Source organism: Lycorma delicatula, chromosome 1 (assembly GCF_047948215.1).
Source record: "Lycorma delicatula isolate Av1 chromosome 1, ASM4794821v1, whole genome shotgun sequence".
Lineage (NCBI taxonomy): Eukaryota > Metazoa > Arthropoda > Insecta > Hemiptera > Fulgoridae > Lycorma > Lycorma delicatula.
The window spans coordinates 125,049,558-125,076,382 of NC_134455.1; the positions used below are offsets into that span (position 1 = coordinate 125,049,558).

A 26,825-nucleotide genomic window follows, 5' to 3' on the forward strand; every position below is an offset into this window, starting at 1 on the left:
ATTTAGTTCAAACCTTTTAAAATAATAAAAATAATAATGCAATTTTACAAAGTAAAAAAATTATTTACGAATTTTCATAAAAAAACTATTTACTTCAAAATATTTAAAAACATTTTTTTTCATAATTTTAAACATGAGAAATGGATAAAATTGCCAGATTTAATAGTTCTACCATTGTATTTATGTATGAAAAATCATAAAACTTTGTAAATATCTGAGAATTTATAAGAATAAATCAAAACGGAACTAAGAACAGGTGATTTTAATTATCAGCTGTAGAAAGAATTTGGATTTCGCGGGAGTGAGTGTTTTTGTACCACTTGTGTAGTATGTAATCGTTTAAACTTGTAGATTGTTCTTTGATATTTTTTTACCTTATTATATTTCACATTAAAAGTTAAACTTTTACTGTAAGTTTTTGGTCTTTAAAGTTTTTGTTACGGATCTTTGAATGAATTCTTAAAAATAATTATGGTGTATTCTTTTGTTGCATTTAGTATAGAATAGTTTATGTAGTATTAATTTTCAGTTAATTTTTACAATGGATTCTCCATCTGTTAAGGCTACTCCTAATTCTAGGCAACATATTTCTTCGTCAGTAAATTTCACCCCCGATTCAGGTAGCCAAACTAAGAAAGAAGGGATCACGAGAACTTTGTTGACTCCGTGTAGAAGAATTGGATTGAAAAGAAAATCTCCAAGTCATATGACCAGTAAATTTTGTAAAGATGATCTATCAACTACACAGTCGCATTTTTGCTCAAAGAAAGAAAATAATAGTGTAACTAATCATCCCAAAAAAATTTTGCTTTCTACAATCATTGATAGTGATGTGGATAAGGAAACTCAACGTGTGTTATTTAATGAAAATAGTGTAGACTCTGAAAATAACGCTTTTGTAAATGATAGTGATGGTAAATTGAGTGCACCATTTTTGCTGTTTAGAGATCAGAATAATCTAAGAGAAAGTGAATACAGTCATGATACATATGAAAGTAGTGAATTTTCGCAGTTGAAAAAGGCCATTAAAAATAAACCAAACAATATTACTTTACAAACATTGGAAGCTCTTGCCAATCGTATAAAGGAAAAGAAAGGAAAGTATCAGCACATAGAGTTGTCTAATCTGTATGAGAAAAAGGTAATCATTTTTTTTCTTGATGCAAAATAATGTAATTAACTTATTTATGTCACTGTTACAGCCTTAAAGAGTTAGTATGGATTACACTTAAGTTAGAATTCTACAACATAGACTCTATATGATATAGTCTATCATAGAGTTATAATACTTGGGTATTTTGTATTTATGTTGTTTTTCATTACATTAGAATTTCCTCTGATTTAGTTTCTGCTCATGCATATTAGAATAATTAGATATGGTTCAGATTAAATTCATATTGTTAACTTGCATTGTGTTATTTGAGACCTTGCAGTACCTGATAATTTGGGCACTTGATTGTTAGGATATTTGTTTAAAATTTCTCTGTCAAACGTATTAAGCATTTTTTGACTATCTTTTCTTCCCTTTCTACTCTCTCTCTCTTTCTTAAACTTCTCCTTTACTATCAAGATTTGTTTTCTAAGAAAGATTGAAAAAAATCTTTGTCTCAATTTACTTATTTGTTCATTTACTGATGGTGTTACAGAGGGAACATGTTTTAAAATTTGTCCTAATTATTATATTAATTGCTTCTGCTCTGAAGAATTAGTTATGTAATTATTGTATTTAATTTAAATATCACTTTTATTATTAATAAGTTGTGTATAATTTTATTTATTTAATGTTAATTAGACAAGGTTAGTGAGTGAAGCAAGCTTTAGTTAGGTAAAGTAACTATAACCTCCTCTGAGTTGGTATAGTGGTGCACTTGTCATCGCAGATCAGCTGATTTTGAGGTTGAGAGTTCTGAGGTTCAAATCCTAGTAAAAGCAGTTTACTTTTGTACGGATTTGAATACTAGATCACGGATACCGGTGTTCTATGGTGGTTGGGTTTCAATCAATCACACATCTCAAGAATGATCGACCTGAGATTGTACAAGACTGCACTTCATTTACATTCATACATGTCATTCTTATTCATCCTCTGAAGTAATACCTTATGATATGATGGTTCTGGAGGGTAAACAGAAAAAGAAAGTTAATGTAACTAATGATTTCATGTACTTTACTTCGTGTGACATTAACATAATCTAACCAAACATGCAAACTCACTCACTCACTGTGCTTGCTAACCTCAACAAATTAATATTAATGTACAAGTTTTTTTATAAATTATTAATAACAAATATTTAAACTAAGTAGAATAATTAACATATAAGATACCAACAGAAAACAGCAAAAATCGAGTGTTCCTCCCATTAATGCAGAAGTACCTATTATTTCTACAAGTTAAAAATGGATTTCTACAAGATGTTATTTTTGGCTGTTCTTATATCATCAATTTTATTGAAAAGTAATTTTTCATCCACATTTAGCACTTTTGTAGAGGTTTCTGCTTCATCTGATCATTTTTGCAAAAATTTGATCTTTGATACTGTTATAGCACGAATTATGTTTCTGTTAGACAGTTTTTAGCAAATAATGGAAATATTGGAACAGAGTAGTTAATTTTATATTAATAACTGAGGTGATAATTACATCTTTCTACATCTTTAATATTTTAACAGTGTTTTCAAGCTAATTTCCACAAAAACTTTCTATTGAAGCAGAAATCAATGCAGAAGTACTTACTAAAAAGAGAAAAGTTAAAGCAGTAAATGGGAAAATTAATTTTTGTAAAAAATAACTATTCTATTGCTAGGATGTAATTTGCTAGATTATTAACAAATATTTATGTATCTGGCTTTAACTTATTGATGCTGAGTAGCTATCACCTCTGTATCACCTTTTGTTTGCACACAATGGCAGTGATAAATCAGTTGATTAATTTCTTGTTGCTTTTCTTTTGTATTAACATGATGTTTACTGTAAATTATAAAATAGAAGATAAGATAAAAAGTAAATAAAAAAATGGGGTTTTGAAGACAAAAAAGAATCATACCTCCCTTCATAGGCACAGGTTCGAATCTGTTTAAAGTGGTCGTTAGTCCTCTAAACGTTACCTTAAATCTTTATCTGAAACAATTTTTGATATGACCTACCCTTACAGCAAGGGATGACCAAAATGTTGCTGGAATTGTAAGAAGATGGGGCTTGTCATTTGCTAAATGTGTGAAACTTTTTTTTCACATGCAACTATTGTCGTATTGAGTAAATTTGAAGTTTTTCTTAATTTTAAGGTGGAAATCTTTCTTTTCTTTTAACCTTTGGGACCGACCATTGTTAGTATTACTTTACTTCAGAGGATGAGATAAACGACAATTTTTGTAGTGTGTGAAAATGCTATGCCTGACTGGGATTTGAACCTGGGACTTCCAGATGAAAGGCCTAGACACTACCACTTGTGCCACGGAAGCCAGCTCATACCACCTCTTAGGTCATTATCCTTGAGATATAGTCATTCAGCATACTTAGGTCAGTGCTTTTACATTGTTTACATTTCTATAATACTTGTTTTGGAGCAGCATTTATTTGTGACATCCTACTTTTATCTCCTCTGTTCAATTAACTCAGGAAGCAACATTTTTAGCTTGGGTGTGGATTTATGTTTTATGCTTTGATGAATTTGCATTATTGCATGTTTGTTTTAATAGTTCTGAACAAAGGTGTTCAAATTTTGCATGTACCCACCCTGTAATGATTAATTTACTGATTTAATTGTGAACATTTTGACTTTTTAATGCTCTTAACCATTTCTACTGATGTGAGGCCATTTAAAACAAGTTTTATTAATATTTTATTTATGTGATCCCACATCACTGTAGCCAATTGCTTGTTGAATCTTGCATATTACTTCAGCTTTGGTATCACTGAACTTCAGCATTATTTGTAAAAATAATTATATAATGAAAGAGTTTAACATTATTTTATAAACCTGCGGAGCAGTGACTGATGTGAAAGAAAGGCTTGGGAAAAAAAAGGAATAGGTGCTAAGCATTATATCTAGATTCCACTTCACTTGAAAAAAGCTGCTTCCACTTTCTTGTGTAGACTAGTGATGCATCACTTTAAAAGAAATCATTCAGTCATTTTGATTTTAAATCTTATTCAGAGATTTTTCTGACATTTGAACAATTTGTACCAAGCACATTAAGTCTTTGTTACTTTTTGAAAGATTTCTCATGAATAATTTGACAACTATTATAAAATTTTTATTTTGGCAACCAATTTGAGATGAACTCTTGATGTCATTCTTGATGAACTTGATGCCATCGAGGCTATTCATGTATTTTCAACAAACGATTAGTTCATTATTGAATTCAATATGTACATGTGTGAACACTTTTTGTTTCTGATTTTGTTTTTGGATTACGCATGCAAACAATGGCCACAATCTGTGTAAGCTTCACCTCAAAATTGCTATCAAGTTGGTTCAAATGCATTAATGTAATATTTACTAAAAGGGATAAAATATATAAACATCAACTTTTCAAATCAAATGTAAGACCCCAAAACTGAAAAAATTGCCATAAAACTGCCAAAACATAACATAAATAAATTATAATAACTTAGCATATGTAGGACCACAACAGAGATTTATTAAAACTATAACAAACTCATTTATGCTGCCTGCATTTTTAAAAAATCTTTTAAATTTAAAATTAGAGAATGTGTAACTTACTAATTGTATAACCCAAGTCATATAAGATTATAAATTATGATTAGAATAATATGAGAGTACTAAATTGATCGGCTACTAAATAATGGTTACATAACTTAAGATAACTTTAAATCATAAAAATAATCTCTTAAAGACTTATGTAACCTTAACATACAATAATTAGCTTATGAAGTATTAAAAATTATTAATTATAGTGAAAGTCCTATTCAAATAAATTTAATCACTTAGGAAATATAATTAAAATTAAATTCCAGCCATGTTTACTGCTCAACCATACATTTATTTAAGAAACTTTACTTTAAAGAATCTTTACTCCCCTTTGAAATATCAGAAGAATGTAAAATAAAACCTCAAATGACCCAGAAAATATGATAAATTGTTTTAAAGTTCACAGTTTTGACACCTTGATGACCCCAAAATTCATCTGAGAGACCCCTTGGGATGACTTTATTGACAAAATTCTACTAATTATATAATAATGATGTATATTAAATATTATACAGTAGCATGCAAATTAAACTAAACACACACATTATTCAATAAAAAGTACTTTTATTTTTTAAAAAATCATACCTGTACAGTTTGTGAATATCTAGTAATTAATTTGTCCTACCTTATTCACATATACTCACTTCGCATATACAATTTAGCATCAATTCGGCAAGTGCACTAAACATTTTTTTGATTTCTTCATCATGAAACTATACTGATATTTTTGCTTTAACAAGACCAATTTTTATGGTAAAATTCATTTTTGAGTTTTTTTTCCCTATTGCCTAAAGATTAGGTTTAAGTCTGGAGCATTGCCCCTGGCAACTGGAACACATTAATGTTTTGTTGTTTAAAAGATCTGTTCCACTTTTTTGGCAGTATGGCTTGGCACCAGATCTTGTTGGAACACTGTTGCCCAGTGGGAATTTGTTTTGAAGTTTTGTATTAACTCTTTCCTTCAGATTCTTGATATATCCATCACCTTTCAATGGCCTTCAAATGCAAAACAACACCAAGACATTTTTTTCTGAGAATGTTTAACTGATTTTTGGACTTCAACCCTTTATATATTTTCATCTGATGCTTTTCTAATGTATGGAACCTTTACCCCTGAACATAAAAATTGTGAATCGTCAAAAAAACATAACATTTTTCTGTCTTCTTTGGTCCAGTTAACATGTGCTTTGGTCCACAACAGCCTTTTTTTGCACATAGCTGGTGTTAAAATCTGCTTTTTAGCTGGTTGGTGAGCTTTCCATCCAGCTGTAAGAAGTCGGTATCTAACGGTTGTCACATGTAAATCTGTTCCAGTGGCTGCTAATTCTCAATTTAAATCCACAGCAAAAAATTTTGGATCAAGTTTACTTTTTCTAACTAACAGCCAATCCTGTGTCAGAGTAATTTTTCTTTTACAGCCAAATTTTCCTTTCTTTTGAGGTGAAATTCATTTCTTTAAAGATTGTTTTAAAATAGCATTCGGCTATTTTGTCCCTAGTCCAACACCGGCAATTTTGAGGTGAACCTGATTGCCTGGTATTTTTGTAGTCCTGTAACGAAGCTTAAAGATTAAAATCAAAACGTGTTCCCATATAAACACATTGAATGTAATAACAAACTGTTTGTTTGCTGCACTTGATATGGTTTTTAGCCTAATGACTAAATAAGTCATTAGCAGGCACTAGGCAGTAAACCTGGAAACAAACTGATAATGGCGTCAATGATTGTAACTACATTGCTTTACAGAAGTTTTTTTGAAGAAAAGAAATATTTAGCCTTCAGCCTCTGCGCTCTTCCTGCCTTCCATAATCGGTCTGGGAGGCAGGCCCTCCATAGGCATATCAGCTGAAGATATGTCGGAGGAAGCGCAACCTCCATATCCACCTGTCTCGAGATTGTGGGCTCCAATACAGCCTCAGACTCCTTCCTCAGCATTTCTTCCATGACTATAAACAGGGCCAGTAAAACACCTTCTGAATTCATAACTTGCTCAATTCCTACAACTTGCTACAATTAAGAACTTATAACTTGTCTTAATATTAAGAACTTAATACTTGTTATATGAACTTGCTTAACACTTAGGGGGGAAAAAATAGCTGTTCACATACCAGTATAATGTAGAAAATTTTTCTAAGTCATTGTTTACTTCTTAGAAAGTGACGTCACTATCCCATTCAAACTTGTCGATTGACTTAGAATATTTAAAGCTTCATCTTTAGGTTATGTATGCCTATTTAACTATGTCTCTTATAGTGAAAAACATCACAACAGAAAAATCATAATTATAGGTAAGTCAGTCCATTATCTAGTGGCATCCTTTTAGCTGATACCCTGTCCTGCATGAAGATAGCAATATTTGTAAAACTTTATAGGTATGTCCACTATCTATCTATCCGTCAACAATTTTCGATTCACAAATCCAAAAAATGATACCAATAACCCAAACAAAACATGGTACAAACACAGAGTGAAAAAATCATGTCTACATAATATGAAATTCTCAACTCCTGTAACTTCATCGTATACTAACGAATATCAAAGATATAGCATACGAATGGAAAAAATACAGTTAAAAATTAGTGATTCCTTCGGTAAAATAAATACTGCTGGAAGGAGGTAGCCGACTGCCGGCACCCCTGGCTGTGCGAATCGCACAGAGGGGTCGAGTCAAGATTTTTCTGGTGGTGTGTATGACTGACATTATGGAGCAGCCTCTGCGTTGTTATAAATGTTTTGAGATAGGACATATGGCCAGGGACTGTTGTGGCGAGGACAGGTTGAACGCCTACGTAATTGCGGGGCTGAAGGACATAGACTGACTGCAGAGAGGCACCTAGGTGCTTAACCTGTAGCATAGAGGGACACCGAATGGGCTCTATATGACGAGCTTTGTTGCATGCTCCACAGGGGCAGTTAAGGAGACAATTAGAAAAAGCTGGGGGAGGACCGGCCTAACCACGACTTGAAAATGAAGCTAATCCAGATCATACCACCAGAGAATGGAGGGACGCCCTGGATTTCCTGATATTTGTGGAATGAATGTTAGGCGTCAGCACTATTGTCATATTGTGATGAGAGCTTTATACAATCTTAATGTTAGAGGCTTTAACAATCCATCTCCCTAGTCTTTTTGTTCACCACATGTTCGGCACCAAAAGCTGATAATTGGTTTATGATCGCTGTCATATAAGTCATCACAAACAGACCAATTAATACAAGGGAGTAATCTTGGTTAGCATAAGGAGAGGTAAGTGTTGGATAAGTACCAGTCAATGACAACATAAATGTGCATGATTTGTCATTCAGTAGACAGAGGTCCAAGTCCTGTCTCACTCTGATTAAGATATTTCCTTGAGGGGAATAGATTGTTAAGCCCCATGAAATGTGGTGGGCATTAAAGTCTCCTATTATTAATGATGGAAATGGTATTTGGATGAGGAGATTTTATATATCTAACGTTTCAAACTTGGAGTTCGTGAGAGGTATCGATTGCGGTTGTGTAATTTGAACAGGACAGATCCCCCTATGGCGACTGCAGGAATTTGGGTAGCTAGTGGCATCCTTTTAGCTGATACCCTGTCCTGCATGAAGATAACAACCCACCACTTTCACTACTATCAACAAGCCAATCATATCTTACAGAAATAACCTGTGAGGGTTACTGCATCTTAATGTAGAAGGTGCATTCCTTCAAGCATGTCACTAAAGGTTCTTGTGCCATATCAATACCCTAACATTATCAATTGGGGAACAAAGACCTTGAAAGTTCAACTGGATAATGCTCATACATGGAAGTAACTATAGATATAGATACAGAGTTACAGATATACATATAAAATTTATTTAAGGTAATTCTGACTTGCTATTATAATTATAAATAACATTGTGCAGATTATTTATCGAACATTATTCAGTCTTCTTTCTTGTGTTTATAACTTTTAAAAAGTACTGGCTTATTTGGGCACTTCATCCCCCACCATATACTCAAGAAGACCTCGAGATGGTGTTAGGGATTTGGAAGCCTGTGAAGCCGGAGATACCGTATCAGGTGTTGATTGTTGTTGATCTCTTTAAAGGGATCTTTTTAGTTTGCTGTGTTGGTGGTGCAGTGGGAATTTTATTTGGCGGTGTAGCAATTAAAGGGGTTTTTAGTAAACCACGGTCATTATTTCCATTAATAATACCTTTTTCTTTGCCTGTACTCTTGCTTAGCTTTGAAATAATTTTTGTCAGCGAGGGAACTCGATCAGGCAAAATCTGAACAAGCTGCTTTAATTCACTGCAGGTTCCATATTGTTTATTGTCTGCATTTGCAGGGCCTTGGCTTGATGCAGTGAGAGCAGAAGAGACGTTTGATTTAAATAGATTCCGGGAGTTCAGTGTCTTTGTATTCTATTCGTGCAACTGGAAACAATAGTTTCTGCTGGTACAAATTTTGAGAATTAATATTTCTTCTTTAAAACTGGGCACTCTTTTGAGCGAGCAAATTGCAATCCTCTGCAGTTAATACATTTTCTTCCTCCTGACAATCAGTATCTTTGTAGCCCTCTTTTGCACATAGCACATATTGCAGTGTTCAGGCAAAACGTTGTGGTATGGCCATACCTCTGACACTGGAAACATCACTGTGGGTTAGGAATGAATGGTCGTATTTTAACCGACAAGTATTCTACTTTAATTTTCTCCAGTGGTTTGGGAAGGTTGAAGGTTAAAAAAAACAAGGGTGTAGGTTCTTCCATCACACTGATATTTCATTATTCTCTTCACCTCTATAACACCTTGGGAGCAAAGCTCTTTGGCAATTTTGCTAACGTCCATCTCAAGAAGATCCTGGTAAAAAATTACTCCTCTGCTAGTATTCAAGGTTTAATGACACACTAAACTAATACTTATACCTTCTATGTTTGTTAGACATAAGTGCGATTAACTCTGCTCATCACTGAAATTCTCTATTAGTGTTGATCCTTCTCTCAGTTTTCTTATGTCCTTGAAGAAGCTCCTTGAACCAGCTACTACTTTATTGAAAATGAAAGGTGAAACCTTATGGAGGGGCCACCTTCCTGATTACTGCTTAGAACTACAAATCATTTGTGTATTGCAAGTTTGATTTACCACCATTTATTTAAATTATTATTTATCTCAGGACAGTTATTGTCATCAGACAGAGCTGATCAGGTCTTTTCACAAGCCTATAATATTGCAGGTTTTTCAGATGAACCATCATATCTGATATCTAAATCATATACCATTTATCTGTGAAGTACTAATTTTGATCTCACAAGTACTGAGGATATATAGGACTACCTCTGCTGAGCCCACATGTACAGAGGCTGAAGCTAATACAACTGGGTTCACCAGGTGCCCAGAGGACATCATTCAACACTCATTACATGGAACCATCCACACATTGGCACAATAGTTTCCACCTTGGATTACGGTTGCATTTCATAAGGTGTCGCAACACTACCAAGTGTAAATGTAATAAGAAACAGTGTAGGATGTTGTTGTGTACTTATGCAAGGGTAAATGTTATTGGTGTAGTATATGTATATAGTGTAAGGTGTTCTGCAGCTTTGTGTATAGTGGGAAAACACTGCAGAGAGACTAGGCCCTCAAAGTCTGAAGTAAATCTCAGCATATTTAGCGTAACTAGATGTTAGAGATAATAAATACTTGTTATATATATATATGTTTAATTATTTTTATTAATATTTTCCTGAGGTATTAAACTATCTCAGTCATTAGCAAATTATAAATATACCAACTAGTGAAACTTAACATCCCAATGTTGTTTGACTTCATGATCAATGATAAATGTTTTGCTCTAGGCAGATCTCACCACCGAGCCACATTTTTGTTTATCTGCATGCTCCTTCTACTTGTTATCATCAATTAATTGAGACTTCCTTTGTTATACCACATTTTCTAGAGGCTCCATTAAAATACATTTTTTTACTAACCGATGCACTATCTAGCTTTTCTGTTCTTCATAACTAATTCTATTTTTTTTTTTTCATTAGTGTCTCATTCCCTAACTCTTTTCAGCATTTAATTTTTCACTTTAATTGTGTATTTTCCTCTCCCTTCTCATCTATATTCACAATTCTACTGCCTCTAATCTTTTACAGTCTTCTTTCCACAGACATGTAATTTTTTCACAGAATGCAATCCTCCAGAAAAAAGTTTTTCCAACCTTTTCTTCAAGTTTTATCCAGGTGCATGTATAGGAGTTCTTTTGTCATGCAAAAGTTTTCTTTATCACTGCAGTTGTTATTTTAATTTTCTGATCACAGTAAAATCCTTCACTAATTTCGTTCCCCAAATAATTGAAATGGCTCAACTGTTGTATCTGTTGCTATATTATTCATATTTTTGTATTTTCATTTTTAGTGAGAATGAAATAAATCAGGCAGCTGAGATATATATTCCTTTTTTTTTTTGTCTTCAGTCATTTGAATGGTTTGATGCAGCTATCCAAGATCCCCTATCTAGTGCTAGTCGTTTCATTTCAGTATACCCTCTACATCCTACATCCCTAACAATTTGTTTTACATATTCCAAACGTGGCCTGCCTACACAATTTTTTCCTTCTACCTGTCCTTCCAATATTAAAGCGACTATTCAAGGATGCCTTAATATGTGGCCTATAAGTCTGTCTCTTCTTTTAACTATATTATTCCAAATGCTTCTTTCTTCATCTATTTGCGGCAATACCTCTTCATTTGTCACTTTATCCACCCATTTGATTTTTAACATTCTCCTATAGCACCACATTTCAAAAGCTTCTAATCTTTTCTTCTCAGATACTCCGATTGTCCAAGTTTCACTTCCATATAAAGCGACACTCCAAACATATACTTTCAAAAATCTTTTCCTGACATTTAAATTAATTTTTGATGTAAACAAATTATATTTCTTACTGAAGGCTCGTTTCGCTTGTGCTATTCGGCATTTTATATCGCTCTTGCTTCGTTCATCTTTAGTAATTCTACTTCCCAAATAACAAAATTCTTCTACTTCTATAATCTTTTCTCCTCCTATTTTCACATTCAGTGGTCCATCTTTGTTATTTCTACTACATTTCATTACTTTTGTTTTGTTCTTGTTTATTTTCATGCGATAGTTCTTGCGTAGGACTTCATCTATGCCGTTCATTGTTTTTTCTAAATCCTTTTTACTCTCGGCTAGAATTACTATATCATCAGCAAATTGTAGCATCTTTATCTTTTCACCTTGTACTGTTACTCCGAATCTAAATTGTTCTTTAACATCATTAACTGCTAGTTCCATGTAAAGACTAAAAAGTAACGGGGATAGGGAACATCCTTGTCGGGCTCCCTTTCTTATTACAGCTTCTTTCTTATGTTCTTCAATTATTACTGTTGCTGTTTGGTTCCTGTACATGTTAGCAATTGTTCTTCTATCTCTGTATTTGAACCCTAATTTTTTTAAAATGCTGAACTTTTTATTCCAGTCTACGTTATCGAATGCCTTTTCTAGGTCTATAAACGCCAAGTATGTTGGTTTGTTTTTCTTTAATCTTCCTTCTACTATTAATCTGAGGCCTAAAATTGCTTTCCTTGTCCCTATACTTTTCCTGAAACCAAATTGGTCTTCTCCTAACACTTCTTCCACTCTCCTCTCAATTTTTCTGTATAGAATTCTAGTTAAGATTTTTGATGCATAACTAGTTAAACTAATTGTTCTGTATTCTTCACATTTATATCTGCCCTTGCTTTCTTTAGACTATAACACTTTTTTTGAAGTCTGACGGAAATTCCCCTTTTTCGTAAATATTACACACCAGTTTGTATAATCTATCAATCGCTTCCTCACCTGCACTGCGCAGTAATTCTACAGGTATTCCGTCTATTCCAGGAGCCTTTCTGCCATTTAAATCTTTTAATGCTCTCCTAAATTCAGATCTCAGTATTGTTTCTCCCATTTCATCATCCTCAACTTCCTCTTCTTCCTCTATAACACCATTTTCTAATTCATTTCCTCCGTATAACTCTTCAATATATTCCACCCATCTATCGACTTTACCTTTCGTATTATATATTGGTGTACCATCTTTGTTTAACACATTATTAGATTTTAATTTATGTACCCCAAAATTTTCCTTAACTTTCCTGTATGCTCCGTCTATTTTACCAATGTTCATTTCTCTTTCCACTTCTGAACACTTTTCTTTAATCCACTCTTCGTTCGCCAGTTTGCATTTCCTGTTTATAGAATTTCTTAATTGCCGATAGTTCCTTTTACTTTCTTCATCACCATATATTCCTATTATTTACATATACAGTGTTGTAGCACCTCTGAATTTTATACTTTTCAAATTGTTTACTAACAAGAAATTCAATTGCTGAAATAAGCAAAGTGAGCTATGAGCTATACTAATGATATGCTTATCTAGGAGTCTTAACCATTATTCAATAGGCTTTGACAATCTAATTATTATTCATATGATCCCTGTCACCCGTAGAAAAGACCAAACACTGAACTTTCTGCGTGTCATCATTACACCAGCATTGTATCATCTGATCTGTAACGGGAACAGTGTGTATGTTGAATATCGCATATTGTAACCCAACAACAAAAGTGTGTGTTTATATACATGTACATGTAAATTTAGTTATCTATGAGAATTCTAGTAAGACTTTCCCAAACAACATTCTTGCTATTATTAGTGTTTGGTCAATTATTAATTCATTTCAAACCTATCTATTGTAAAGCCTTCCTTTCACAGTATGTTGATGGTGCAGATGCCCTTGATCAACTTACCTCTTTTACCTCGCACATCCCTTGTAGTTGAAAATGCCAGTAGATACATTATACAAACAACAATTGGAAACCCTAGGCGTCCCTCCGTTCCTTGGTGGAATGATGACTGCCAAAATGCAATTAGGAAATGACAGCAGGCACTGTGTAAATTTAACTGCAGGCCTTCAAATTAACATCTAAATTTGTATCCATAAGGTTTAGAGCGGTATGTCGTCAGGTGTTCTTAGACATTAGGAGAAAGCCATGGATGTGATATGTAGACACCATCTCATGAACTATTCCCACATCTACTGTGTGGAAGAAGTTTCGTGCTATTTGAGCATCACAGAAATAATCTATTCTCAGACTTATTCAGGAAGGAGAACTCCTTTCATCACCCTCTCCGTCTCAACTAACCTGGCAGATTGTTTCTGTTCAGTCTCTCACTTCACCATACATTAACAAATTTCAGAGGTACAAGATACAAATGGAAATAATATCATTAAACACTGGTGATTCAGTCAGTGAATTAACTGTTCCATTTGCATTCAATGAGTTGTCGCATGCTTTAAAAAACTCATGTGACATCTCCCCTGGACCTGACAACATCCATCTTGATATGCTTTCACTCCTTCCCAATTCGGCGCTATAACACTTATTGGGTATTTATTATGGTTTTTTCTTCACAGAAGTCTTCCCATCCATCTGTTGAAGGCATCTTCATAACAGTAATTAAACCTTGCAAAGACAAAATACACCCCTCTGTCCAAGAGTGACATACTTTGTCCAAAAGGTAAACGCTTGATCCTGACAAGTGTTTTATGCGAAGTGATGGAGAGAATGATGAACTGAACTGCAGGCTTACATGGTATTTAGAGAGAAATAGTCCTTTTATCTTCAGAAGAGTGTGGTTCCACCAAGGATGAGCTTATTATGACAATATGAGGATATATTGCAGCTGATGGATGAACGTAGAAAATATAAAATTGCAAGTGATGAAGAATGTAAAAGGAACTATTGACAATTAAGAGATACTATAAACAGTTAGTACAAACTAGTGAAAGAAGAGTGGATTAAGGAAATTGTTCAGAAGAGGAAAAATAAATGAACATTGGTAAAATAGAAGGAGCATACAGCAAAGTTAAAGAAAATTTTGGAACACATAAATTAATATCTAATAATGTGTTAAACAAAGATGGAACACCGATTTATAATACGAAAGGCAAAGTCGATAGGTGGGTGGAATATATTGAAGAGTTACATGGAGGAAATGAATTAGAAAATGGTGTTACAGAGAAAGTTGAAGAGGATGAAAGGGGAGAAACAATACTGAGATCTGAATTTAAGAGAGCATTAAAAGATTTGAATGGCAGAAAGGCTCCTTGAATTGACAGAATACCTGTAGAATTACTGCGCAGTGCAGGTGAGGAAGCGATTGATAGATTATACAAACTGGTGTGTAATATTTACGAAAAAGGGGAAGTTCCATCAGACTTCAAAAAGAGTGTTATAGTCATGATACCAAAGAAAGCAGGAGTAGATAAATGTGAAGAATACAGAACAATTAGTTTAACTAGCCATGCATCTTAACTAGAATTCTGTAGAGAAGAATTGAGAGGAGAGTGGAAGAAGTGTTAGGAGAAGACAAATTTGGTTTCAGGAAAAGTATAGGGACAAGGGAAGCAATTTTAGGCCTCAGATTAATAGTAGAAGGAAGATTAAAGAAAAACAAACCAACATACTTGGCATTTATAGACCTAGAAAAGGCATTTGATAATATAGACTGGAAAAAAATGTTCAGTATTTAAAAAAAAATTAGGATTCCAATACAGAGGTAGAATGATTGCTAGAATTCACAGCAACAGAAATAATTGAAGAACATAAAAAATATGCCGTAATAAGAAAGGGAGTCTGACAAGGATGCTCCTTATCCCCATTACTTTTTAATCTTTACATAGAATTAACAGTTAATGATGTTAAAGAACAATTTAGATCTGGAGTAACAGTACAAGGTGAAAAGATTAAGATGCTACAATTTGCTGATGATATAGTAATTCTAGCTGAGAGTAAAAAAGATTTAGAGAGAACAATGAACGGTATGGTTGAAGTCCTACGCAAGAACTACCACATGAAAATAAACAAAAAAAAAAAAATGTAGTAGAAATAACGAAAATGGACCACTGAATGTAAAAATAAGAAGAGAAAAGATTATGGAAGTAGAAGAATTTTGTTATTTGGGAAGTAGAATTACTAAAGATGAACGAAGCAGGAGTGATATAAAATGCCGAATAACACAGGCGAAACAAGCCTTCAGTCAGAAAATATAATTTGTTTACATCAAAAATTAATTTAAACGTCAGGAAAAAATTTTTGAAAGTATATGTTTGGAGCGTAGCTTTATACGGAACTGAAACTTGGACGATCAGAGTACCTGAGAAGAAGAGATTAGAAGCTTTTGAAATGTGGTGCTATAGTAGAATGTTAAAAATCATATGGGTAGATAAAGTGACAAATAAAGAGGTGTTGTAGCAAATCAATGAAGAAACAAGCATTTGGAAAAATATAGTTAAAAGAATAGACAGACGTCCCATCCTGGAATAGTTGCTTTAATACTGGAGGAACAGGTTGAAGGAAAAAATTGTGCAGGCAGGCAACCTTTGAAATTTGTAAAACAAATTTTTAGGGATGTAGGATGTAGGGGGTATACCGAAATGAAATGACTATTACTAGATAGGGAATCTTGGAGAGTTGCATCAAACCAGTCAAATGACTGAAGACAAAAAAAAATTTTCTACATCTTATTGTTAAGATTCTGGCTGTGAGATTAGTTTTGTGATATTTTTTATCCATTATAAGTTGTTAGTTTTAGGCTTTTTAATAGTTGAATTATAATATGTTTATTCCATGTGATGATAATGCAAAAGCGTTCTTCAACCTCCAAAAAAAGTTGTTACATGTTCAATAAAATAATATATTTAATTAAAAATAAAGATATCTTGCAATATAAAATATATTGCTAACTTTAATATATTACTTAAAATTGTTTTATTTTCACAGCATGACCTGAATATGCTAAGAGAACTTACTTTGCAATGGAAAAAGGGTTGCCAAGAAGCACTTTTTGAAATGCAGTCTCTTCTTAATGAAAAAGGACATGCCATTTCAATGTTGCAGCTGTTATCACAATTTCAGATTCCACATGATATTATCAATTTTAATGAAGACATGGATGATTTTGAATAATTTTGATTATTTTACATGAATAATAAGCTTTATAGTAGTAGTTATTTCTAATTATTAAGTAATTTATTATTAACTGTATTATTAAGTTATTTCTTATTATGCCATTGTGTGGTTTAAATTGGTGGGATTTATTCATATAAACTGGTGAATTATAATGTGTGATAAAGCATTTTACAACAATATTTTTTGTTTGCTGAGCATAGCATATGTCAATTTACTGACAAAAGTTTGTCTGAAATTCATTGTAGCTGACTTGAATGAAGATCGGAAACACTTTTTTTAAATATATAGAGAATAATTTTATAATTTCCTCCATCAATGAAATAAGTTTGTTAAAGTTTTATTTTAAGTTAAGACAATGACATCTGCTTATGAATAAAATATACAACATTCATTGTTACATTTATAATGAATTTTTTTTAAGTTAGTTAGACATGAAAAAAAAATAATCATAATAAAACTAAACTCTAATTATCTGATTGTTAAACAGCTTTCATGAGCTATCACATTGATATTCTTCTGTTCATGATGTTGACCCACTTTGTTGAAGCAAGTATCTTAGCTTACTTATGTTGATTTTTATACATAAGAAAGAAAAATTTGCAGCTTGCTGACAAAAAAAGTAGTCAAAATTTTCATTATTTCCAAAAAGACTCAAAAGAAAATTGTTCTCTACAATCTTACTTGTTTGTGTGGAGTTAATCCTGATGAAGCTGACTAGGATTTAACTTGAGCCAGAAACAAAATTCTGTTTGTTTAAGTTTGGTTAAAAACAACTTAGTAAGTGAAAATGAGCATCAAACAATGTCTACAGATTGTGAATGAAATCTTCCTTTTTTGGTTTTTTGCTGTCATTCATTCACAGAATATTTTCACAATTATTAACTCATTTGTTCCATTACCTGACTTCTCCATTACTTGTTATAACTTTAAATTCATTGTTAGTGTTCTTGGAGATAGAAGAACAAAAATTTAGACATTGCATGATGATAGAACTAATCACTTGGGCTTTAAATTCACTTAAGGATGTTGTTCTCACACATCTATACATTTCTTTTATAGAATCAAACCTTTTTCAAAATTAGAACTATATTTGTTAATTACATGAAGTAAAAGATAATTGTTTTTGTAAAATGCTTTGATTACAACAGCTTGTACACTGTTTCACTAATCCATGATGGTTCATTTTGAAGAATTGGGTAACAAGGTGACACTTTTCAATCAAGACTATTATGATAAATTTTAAAGTACTTAGCCCTTGGCCAATGTGTAATAAATATTTAAATACCTGATTTTTATATATCTTGTTTAATATATAGTTCTGTTTAAAAATTTTGGACAAAAATGTTCTGTAATTATTTTTTTATTCTACATTTAAAACTAATCTTTACATTACAATAAAAAATAAATTGCTGTTAGTATTGTTTAACTTCAGCCATCTGTAAAAGCTAATTTGTGTAATGTTTTGGACCAGTGATATTGCTGTGTGCATAATCTATTCTTATACCTATTACTCTTAACCTTTTCAGATCTTGTAGCCTTGGAACTGGCTATGTACGGCGTCAGTCTTAAAACACTGCTACAAAATCATTTTATATGGCATCTAAGTCTGTTATTTTGTTTTATATTCACAAAGGAATCAGTTTTATTACACAATTTGAACGATGTTTATACGATGTAAAATGTTTTATTTAGACTAGAAAGAATATGACCATTTTTTTCTCAGAAATGTGCTTGTGTGTGTGTGTGTGTGTGTGTGACTTGTGTATTATAATTGCTATGAGGGTTACGGATTTAATTATTATTTACAAAAATAGCTTATCTTACTAGCAACATATCGATGTATTGAAACACATAATAAATTATGATATACGGCACACAAAAAAAAGAAGGAATTTGTGGTCATAAATACGTCACTTTTACTTGAGGTCTATAAATATCGTTTCTGATAAATGATATCGGTAAACATGTAACATATATCGATTCGTAATGAATAAGAGTATACAGTAAAAATGGTTTTTTGTCAATCTGAATAGCATTTTGAGTGGTGGGAAGTTTTATAAAATGTAGTTTTCTGAATCTACTTTCATTTATACTAACATATGTTACTAATCTGTGATTTATGACACAGGGTTTTCATCATATTTTGCCCAATTTTCAACCGATTTGCTTGAAAGTATTATTTTTAAAATCGGAAAACTATGTTTCATAAACACAAAGCAAAAAAAAAAATTCGCTAAAAAAAACGCACTAGAAATGCGCAAAATTAAATTATCGTAATTTTTGTACTGTTTCAATTTTTTTGTTATAAAAAATATCCAATCGTAACGGATTTTTGTCAAAATCTGTTAAATCTCTTTAATATACTGTAATTTTTTTCACAAGAGGGTAGCATAAGACTATGAAGGGAGGCAATCAGATACCAACATATTTTCACGGAGCACTAATCAACTGCAGATCATTGTAATTTGAAAAGGTTAAAGATGTTTTGTACTGAGACGGTCTAGATACATTAAGTTTTAAATAATGCAATTCCCTGGACCAATAAACAATTTTTTCATTTTTGTGCATTTTCAGTTATACGGAAATTTTTCTGATTTCCAATAGTTATCGTTTATTGAAAATTATTATATGTTTTACTTAATAATATGTGGTTGATTGCTTTAGAATTTAGGTAATTCTTTCTATTAAATTAAAATTAATAAATTTATTATTCATATTTTTATTTCTTAATCATAGTTTTTAGACTTTGTTTTGAGAATTGTCAATAGGAAATCTGGTATGAAAAAAGTCAAATTAACTCTTTCGTAAAAATTAAAGAAATAAAAATTACTAAATGAATTGTATATGTTACTACTACAGTAATCAAATTATTTGATACGCTACAGGTGTTTTATAAATTATGAATAGGAAATTTAGTATTAAAATAATACAAACAACTGAATAAAAAAATAATTATAAAGATAAGTTGTAAAATGACAAAAAAATATATATAACAATAGTTCAGCAGGTTTTATTGTATAGAAATATCACCAAAATAGTTTTATAATAAATGTGCATTATAGTTATTGTATAGTCTTTTTTAAAGTAAGTATCATTTGGGTATAGTAACAACCCAAATTCATGCTTTGGAATGCAACTGGTTGAAAAAGTTAATACGAATATTATTGTAAAAAAAATTGAAATTGTGACACTATTAAATTAGATAAGAAAGATAGGATATAAAACAGAATTAGATTAAAATTAACTCAGATAAGCAGTACAGCGATTTGGGTCATGTCTTATTCAAGTTTTACGAAGTGTTCACTATTTTAAAATTTATCTCTAGATGTCCAGAGACTATACTGTTACTACTTGCACATGTTCACTACTACCAGGATGTAATCATTTTGAGCTAGCTTCCAACGTAATTGAGGAAGATTGTCTTCCTTAATGACGACCTCATTGTTCCCTTGGATATTGAGAGTTAATCTCACCAGTTTCATGTGCTGCTGAAGATTGTGAGATAATCATTAGATCAGCATGCCCAGAAGAACTATATCATCTGGTTTACCTGTTGCCAGTAGTTAAAAAGATTAATTGGTAGCGAACTTCAAATTAAATTTGGGAAACTTAATTAAAATGGTCATTGAAAATGATATCAAGCAGTTGTTTAGGAAAGTTGATGTGAAACAGGAGTTAAAGAGTGGGAATTTATGCAAGTTGCAGTTTATGTAAAGTGTGTGGCATGGCCAACCAATAATTAATCATTTTTAAGTGATTCTTTACAAGGACAATTTCTACAGTCTTCTAAAGTCTGGGACAGCGAGTGAATGAAAATCTAATAATTGCCTTCATTGCATAAAGCATCTATTTATTATCTTTGGCTTATGTTCAATTTTGATAAACTAATTATTAATTAATTAGAACTAGTGATGATGGTGCACACTTGTTCAATTAGTGAAATTATTCAGAAGAATATATTGAATCTGTCTAACATAGGTGGGTTTCAACTCGGTAAAGGTATACTTACTATTTTACTCTACTTTCAGATATGCCATGCAAAGACATCCAACTTAGATATCTTGACATTGACAGTGCCTAAAAATCAAAATCTTAGGCCTTAAGCAGACAGTTCAAACTTTTGAAATTCAAGGATTTTCAGATAATTCAAGCATTTGTTTCATGGTAACTGAAAATTTGAGAATTAACTTTATTTCTTCCCTAGTCACTGCTAATAAGCACACTGAAGTAATGTTTTCATCTGTAATGAATCTTTCAAGTAATAAGTATAATTATTTATAAAAAAAATAAATAAACAATTTTTCATTTTTTAAAAGTATAAATAATTTTAATTCATGTTTATCTTAGGCCTGCTACAAAGTTTATTTAAGCCTGTGTGGACACTTGGTTCTCATTATTTTTAGTCATAATGTGGAATAAAATTTACATAATTATTATTCACTGTTTATTATTTAACCAGTTGTTGTTCACTTCATATTTGTAAATGAATTGAAAGTAAGGATTACTGCAGAGCACAAATTTGTTCTAACATTGTCAGAGAAATAACTTCAAGTGAGTTCAATTAAATTGATTAACTTTATTTTATTTTTGTAGTAATAACTACATTGTAATCCTGGTCTAAACATTTAAGCATAAATTTGATTTAAACAGATTTAAATAACCGAGATAAATCTGACTTAAAAAGTTGCTTCATAATTACTATATAAATTTGAGTGTTATCTTTTATCAGTTGCCTTTCTATTTGGTCGTATGTTTTCCTTCAATTTTTCATAGAGAGCAATCTTTTTCTCAATATTTTAAGTATTTTAGCAAAATTATTTTAAAAATAATAAAAAACAGGTTGTTCTCAGGTTGAACAGGTTTTATTCAAGAACTGATAAGTAATGTATTTATATTACTTAGAAACTACCAATATTTAGACATTTAAGGAGTGAAAAAATATATTTTCATAATCAGAGTATTTTATTTATGGAGGGAAATAGTACAATAACAGCACCAAAGAATATCTTGCACAAAACAAAGGTCATAAATGTAATTGGTGCACAGTTTATTTGGATTTATTACCACAGTTTTTATCTTAGCATTAGCGGAATACTCAATTGAATCAATTGGTTTTCAACATATTTGTTAACTCTTTCTCTTTGCGTTATACATATTAATAACATATGTTATTAGTAAATTGACAATTGAAAATGCAAAAGATAAAAGGGATTAAGGATATAAGTAATTTGTCATTAAACTATTCGTTATAGATACTAACTACTGTCAGATATGTGATTGTCTGACAAATTGATTATCTGAGTAACTGCGGGAATCAGAAGGAATCCCGTAGGGGTACAATCATTGAGTTGAAGTACAGCTATCTGAGCAGCAAAAGCTTTTAATTAAAAGTCTGTTAAAAGAAATTGAAGAAACAAAAAAAAAAGGTAAAAAAAGTAATATCTATATTAATATTAAATATCACATTTATTATGAACATATCACACTAACATTCAACATGTGCACTAACATATATAAAATTGTGTGTCAGGCAAAATTAAAATAACTAAAAATAATATAAATACAGTTGGGAAAATTAATTACCTAATTTTAGATATCAAGTTAATACTTAAATGACTAAACTATCATTATAGTCCAGGTCTTCTATCAAATATTGGAGTCAAAGGTCGTCGAGGCCAATCATCCTTGGAAAGAATTTTTTCTTTTGCTTCCCATAATTTTTGTAGCTTTGTGTTGAGTGGTTTGATAAATGTTGATGTCCATTCTGAGATTGTTGCAGAATCATATATATCAGTCATTGCAGCTATTACATCTTTCTCTATATACAATAATTCCATTTTATAACGATCAAGATCAGCTGTAGCCTGTTCAACCTATCCAAACAAAAAGTCACTGTTAATTAGAATTGGGTCAATCAGTTCAGTTTTTCATTCATCTAAAATAAAAGTAAAAAGTGATAATGAAATAGGTTTGAAAGAAAGACAATAGTTATAAATATTAACAAAAAAAAAATAATTACCAGAAATTAAGGAATTGTTTACATGTGAAAAAAATTAAATTAATTTTAAGGTAGATACCAAAAGCAGACTAACATAAGCAAAGAGAGCTTTTGTAGAGACGTCAAATCTGCTTATATCAAATATAGATGTAAGAGTTAGATAGTCCAAGTAGTATTTGTACGGGTAAATGCCTCATGATAATAAAAGATGGATGACAAAAAAAGCATAAAGGAAAATAATAGTAGTCTTTGAAATCTGGTGTTACAGGAGTATAATGAAAATTGGGTGGGTTGATAATGCATGAAAATGAAGAGATTATGGCAGAATCATGTAAAGAGGTAAATTAAATTGATGGCTTATACATTAAGAAACCAGGTTTGGAAAACTGAAGGTCGACGGTAAAGACATCACAGGAAGATAAGTACAGTTATTTTTTAAAACTGAGAGTCAAGCATGCAAGTTATAATAATTTTGTAGAGATTAAAGAATTAGCTCAAAATAGAAAGTTATGGAAGTAGCATCAAAACAATCAAACTACCGATGTGAAGGAACAAAAAATGGTAACATTAGTAATATTCAATGTATAGGCATTTTAACAAAGTCATTAAACAAATATAACATAAAGAAAATGACTTTCACCTTTACAAAGATTTAGAGGTACATAAATTTAGGAATTAGAACAAATTCTTGAAAAATTAACTGTCAAGTATATAGCATTTTATAATTATAAAAGATTAGCAATACGAACACTAGACATGGAATGTAAAAAGTGACAATCTAAAAACACTGTTCTTGCATGATTAACTAACATTCTTTATGGATAAATAACAAATATTAACTTTTACTGGAATTGACTAAATACAAGGGCTATTAAAAAAAAACAACCCTTTCATAGACAGAAACATTGTAATATAAACCTTTAACTAAACCTGTGTTTTTAGTTTAGAAAACATTTGATAATTTAGATGGCATTCTAGCTTATATTTAATTCCTTGTATAAAGTAAAGGAAGTGATCGTGAAAAATTAGGGTTTTCAGATTTTAGTGGAAATATCCAGTTTGACCATCCCTGAATCCATTTTGACTAGTTTTGGCATGATGTATATATGTACATATGTATCTCATATTACTAAAAAACCGATTAGCTGTAGGATGTTGAAATTTTGGATTTAGGAATGCTGTAACATCTAGTTGTGCACCTCTCTTTTTGATTGCAATACACTGAAACAAAAGTGTCCAAAAAAACCCAGAATCCAAAAAAATTTAGATTTTGGACTTTTTACCTCCTTGTACAAAATAAAGGAAGTATTATGATCACAAAAAATTTTGGTTTTCTGATTTCAACAATTTTGGTTTTGAATTTCAATTTCATATAAAATTTGGAAAAACTGCTGCTGAAACTTATCTTTTATTAAAAAAAAGTATATGGCAATGAAAGTTTATTGCCCAAGTTTTTGAGTGGTTTAAGCATTTCCAAGATGGCCGAGACGTTGTTGAAGATGAAATTCACCAGGTCACCCTTCCATATCAAAAACGGATAAAAATATTGAAAAAATTGGTAGTCTGGTCTGATCTGACCATTGGTTAACTATTCTTATCTTTATTCAAGGTCCTTACTCAGCTCCATAAAAAAATAAGAAAAAAATGACCTGACTTGTGAAAGAACAAGGTTGGGTTCTTCATCAGTACAACGCAGCGATTTAAACTGCATTGTCTGTCAAGACGTTTCTAGCCAAGTATAACATCCCAGTGTTAGACCATCTATCTTATTTGCCTGACCTGGCATTATGTGACTTATCTGTTCCCCAAGTTCAAATCTGCATTAAAAGGAACAAGACTTCAAGCTGTTAAAGAAAAAAGCAGCACACGTCATGAAAAGCTCACAGAAGAAGACTTCCAGTATTGTTTCGAACTATGGAAAATTCGCATGAAGGATTGTAGGGATAGAGAAGGGGTGTATATTGAAGGGGATAACTAAATTTGTATAAATTTAAAATAAAATATTTTACAGCATTAGTCTCATTTAATAGCATATATATATCATATATATATATCTCACATATATATCTCGCATAACTCAAAAACAGTTAGTCATAGAGTGTTGAAATTCTGGATTGTTATAACATCTTATGCACCTCCCTTTTTGACTGCAATCGACTGAACCAAAAAAGTCCAAAATCCAAAAATATTTTGATTTTGGACTTTTCTTAACTGCAGTAATTAGCCCTCATTGAGAGCTTTTCAACAATAAGTGGTTCTTATTTTCATTGGTTCCAGAGTTATAGCCAAATTAAATATTTGGATCTTAGAAGGAGAAGGCACACTGGTTCAAATCAGCAGACTTAATCTCCTTTTTTTAACCTTTTTTTTTTTTTTTTTTTTTTTTTTTTAATTTAAATATATTGATTTTTTATTAAGTTAATTTAATTTCTGACTGAAAAAAAAATTACGATAAATAATTCAATAATAAAAATATAAAATATGAAAAAATATCAAAAGCTATATTAGTGATATAAAAATTTATGTAATTTTCATTTTAAAAAAGGTATATATGTAATTTAATAGGTGTACAAGGAAGAAGTCATGTGATGCGCATATCAGATTTTTTCAAAAGACTCTCTGGCACTGTTAATCCACTGTTCTAAAGTTTGAATGCTACTTGGAATAATGTGTTTCATAAACAATTTTTCCTTGACCTCCACTACTGCTTGAAAATAACAGCTTTACAAGATCAAATTTAGTCCTCTGATACTTTAGTAACACCATTTTTACAAAATACCTTCAAGAACTGCAAGTCATTTATTTTAAAAAAATGTATTAATATATTAACACGTTTAAAAAAAGTATTAATATATTTAGCACTATTAAATATATTTAAAATATTACTTACACATTTAAAAATAAATGTATTAATATTAAAAACATTTTTTTTTAAATATTAATATTTTAACACATTAATATTTTAAAAACAAAAATATTTATACAAAAAACTACAAAAACAGTACATATTTAAAAAAAAATTTTTACAGTAGTATTAATTTTTTAGTAGTATTTTTTTACTATAGAGCAACTGTAAGTATGGACTATAAGCCATGCGGTCGGTCAAACATGTTAGCATAGAAAACATCTTTGATTAGGGTTACATTTTATGCGTTTGGCTATAAATTCTTATAGTATAAGATCGCAGCTGATGGTTTGAATAACGTCAATCTATCAATAAAGTCTACATGAGTCAAATTAGAGGATAAAAGCTGAGAATCAACAGTTTCCATGCGTTTAATCTAGACCTCATAGAAAAATATTACAAATATAAATGCAAACAAAATTTCAATTTATTAAGCCATCAGTTTTAATGAAGATAGTTTTAGTGTTATAAAAAGCGCAACAGACAGCAGTATTTGTATAATAAATTAATACACAATTTTCATTTTAATATGCAATTAAATTATAACTGAAATGTGAGATCCCATGAAAGTACTTTCATGTTAAAATTAAGTTAGGTTCATCTTATTTCATTATTCTGTACTAGGTGGTTTTTATTATAGAATAAAAAATAAATATTTATATTTATTATAATTTAATATTAATACATAATATCCCCACAGATCAATTTGTATAATAAAAAATAAACTAAGAAATTATAATGAGGACAGAAAATTTATTGATATTACATTTATTACGTACATAGTTCAACAGAATTATTTTGAATTTAACAATGTATATTACACACAGGAGAATACTTTACTGATGGGATTCCCTTTACTGGCTGTCATGTTTGAAATTTATTTACAAGAATTTGAAAATAAAATAGTTTATGGTATTACTCATATATACAAAATTCTATTATGGGTTCGATATGTTGATAGTATTTTAGTTATCCTTAATCCTGTCACAAATTATGAACTTCTTATAAATATTGAAAAAACTCAATTCCTATCATGATAGTTTAAAATTTACATTTGAAACAGATGTGCAGAAAAATAAGTTTTTTAGATGTTAATATTGAGATCAATAAAAAGAATGAAATTATAACATACGTATATAGGAAACCTACAGCAAGTAAAATAACTATTAATAAAAAATCGAATCATTCTTGGTCACTCAAGA

General features: G+C 31.0%; 2 protein-coding genes across 7 annotated transcripts in view; one reads left to right on the plus strand and one right to left on the minus strand.

Moving 5' to 3' along the window:
• Positions 1 to 297: 297 nt before the first annotated feature.
• On the plus strand, positions 298 to 18,265 carry LOC142321884 (uncharacterized). The gene is made up of 2 exons (XM_075360368.1): positions 298 to 1,141; positions 16,532 to 18,265. The coding sequence occupies exons 1-2, from the start codon at positions 542 to 544 to the stop codon at positions 16,715 to 16,717; spliced, it is 786 nt and encodes a 261-aa protein (XP_075216483.1). The 5' UTR covers positions 298 to 541; the 3' UTR covers positions 16,718 to 18,265.
• Positions 18,266 to 22,167: 3,902 nt separating this feature from the next.
• LOC142321891 (hexosaminidase D-like) overlaps positions 22,168 to 26,825 on the minus strand; it is an 83,873-nt gene continuing 79,215 nt past the window's right edge. For all 6 annotated transcript variants that reach the window (XM_075360411.1, XM_075360393.1, XM_075360383.1 and 3 more), the window contains one exon: positions 22,168 to 22,593. In XM_075360411.1, the coding sequence (XP_075216526.1) occupies positions 22,348 to 22,593 (246 nt within the window). In that variant the 3' untranslated portion in view covers positions 22,168 to 22,347. The remainder of the gene's footprint in view (positions 22,594 to 26,825) is intronic.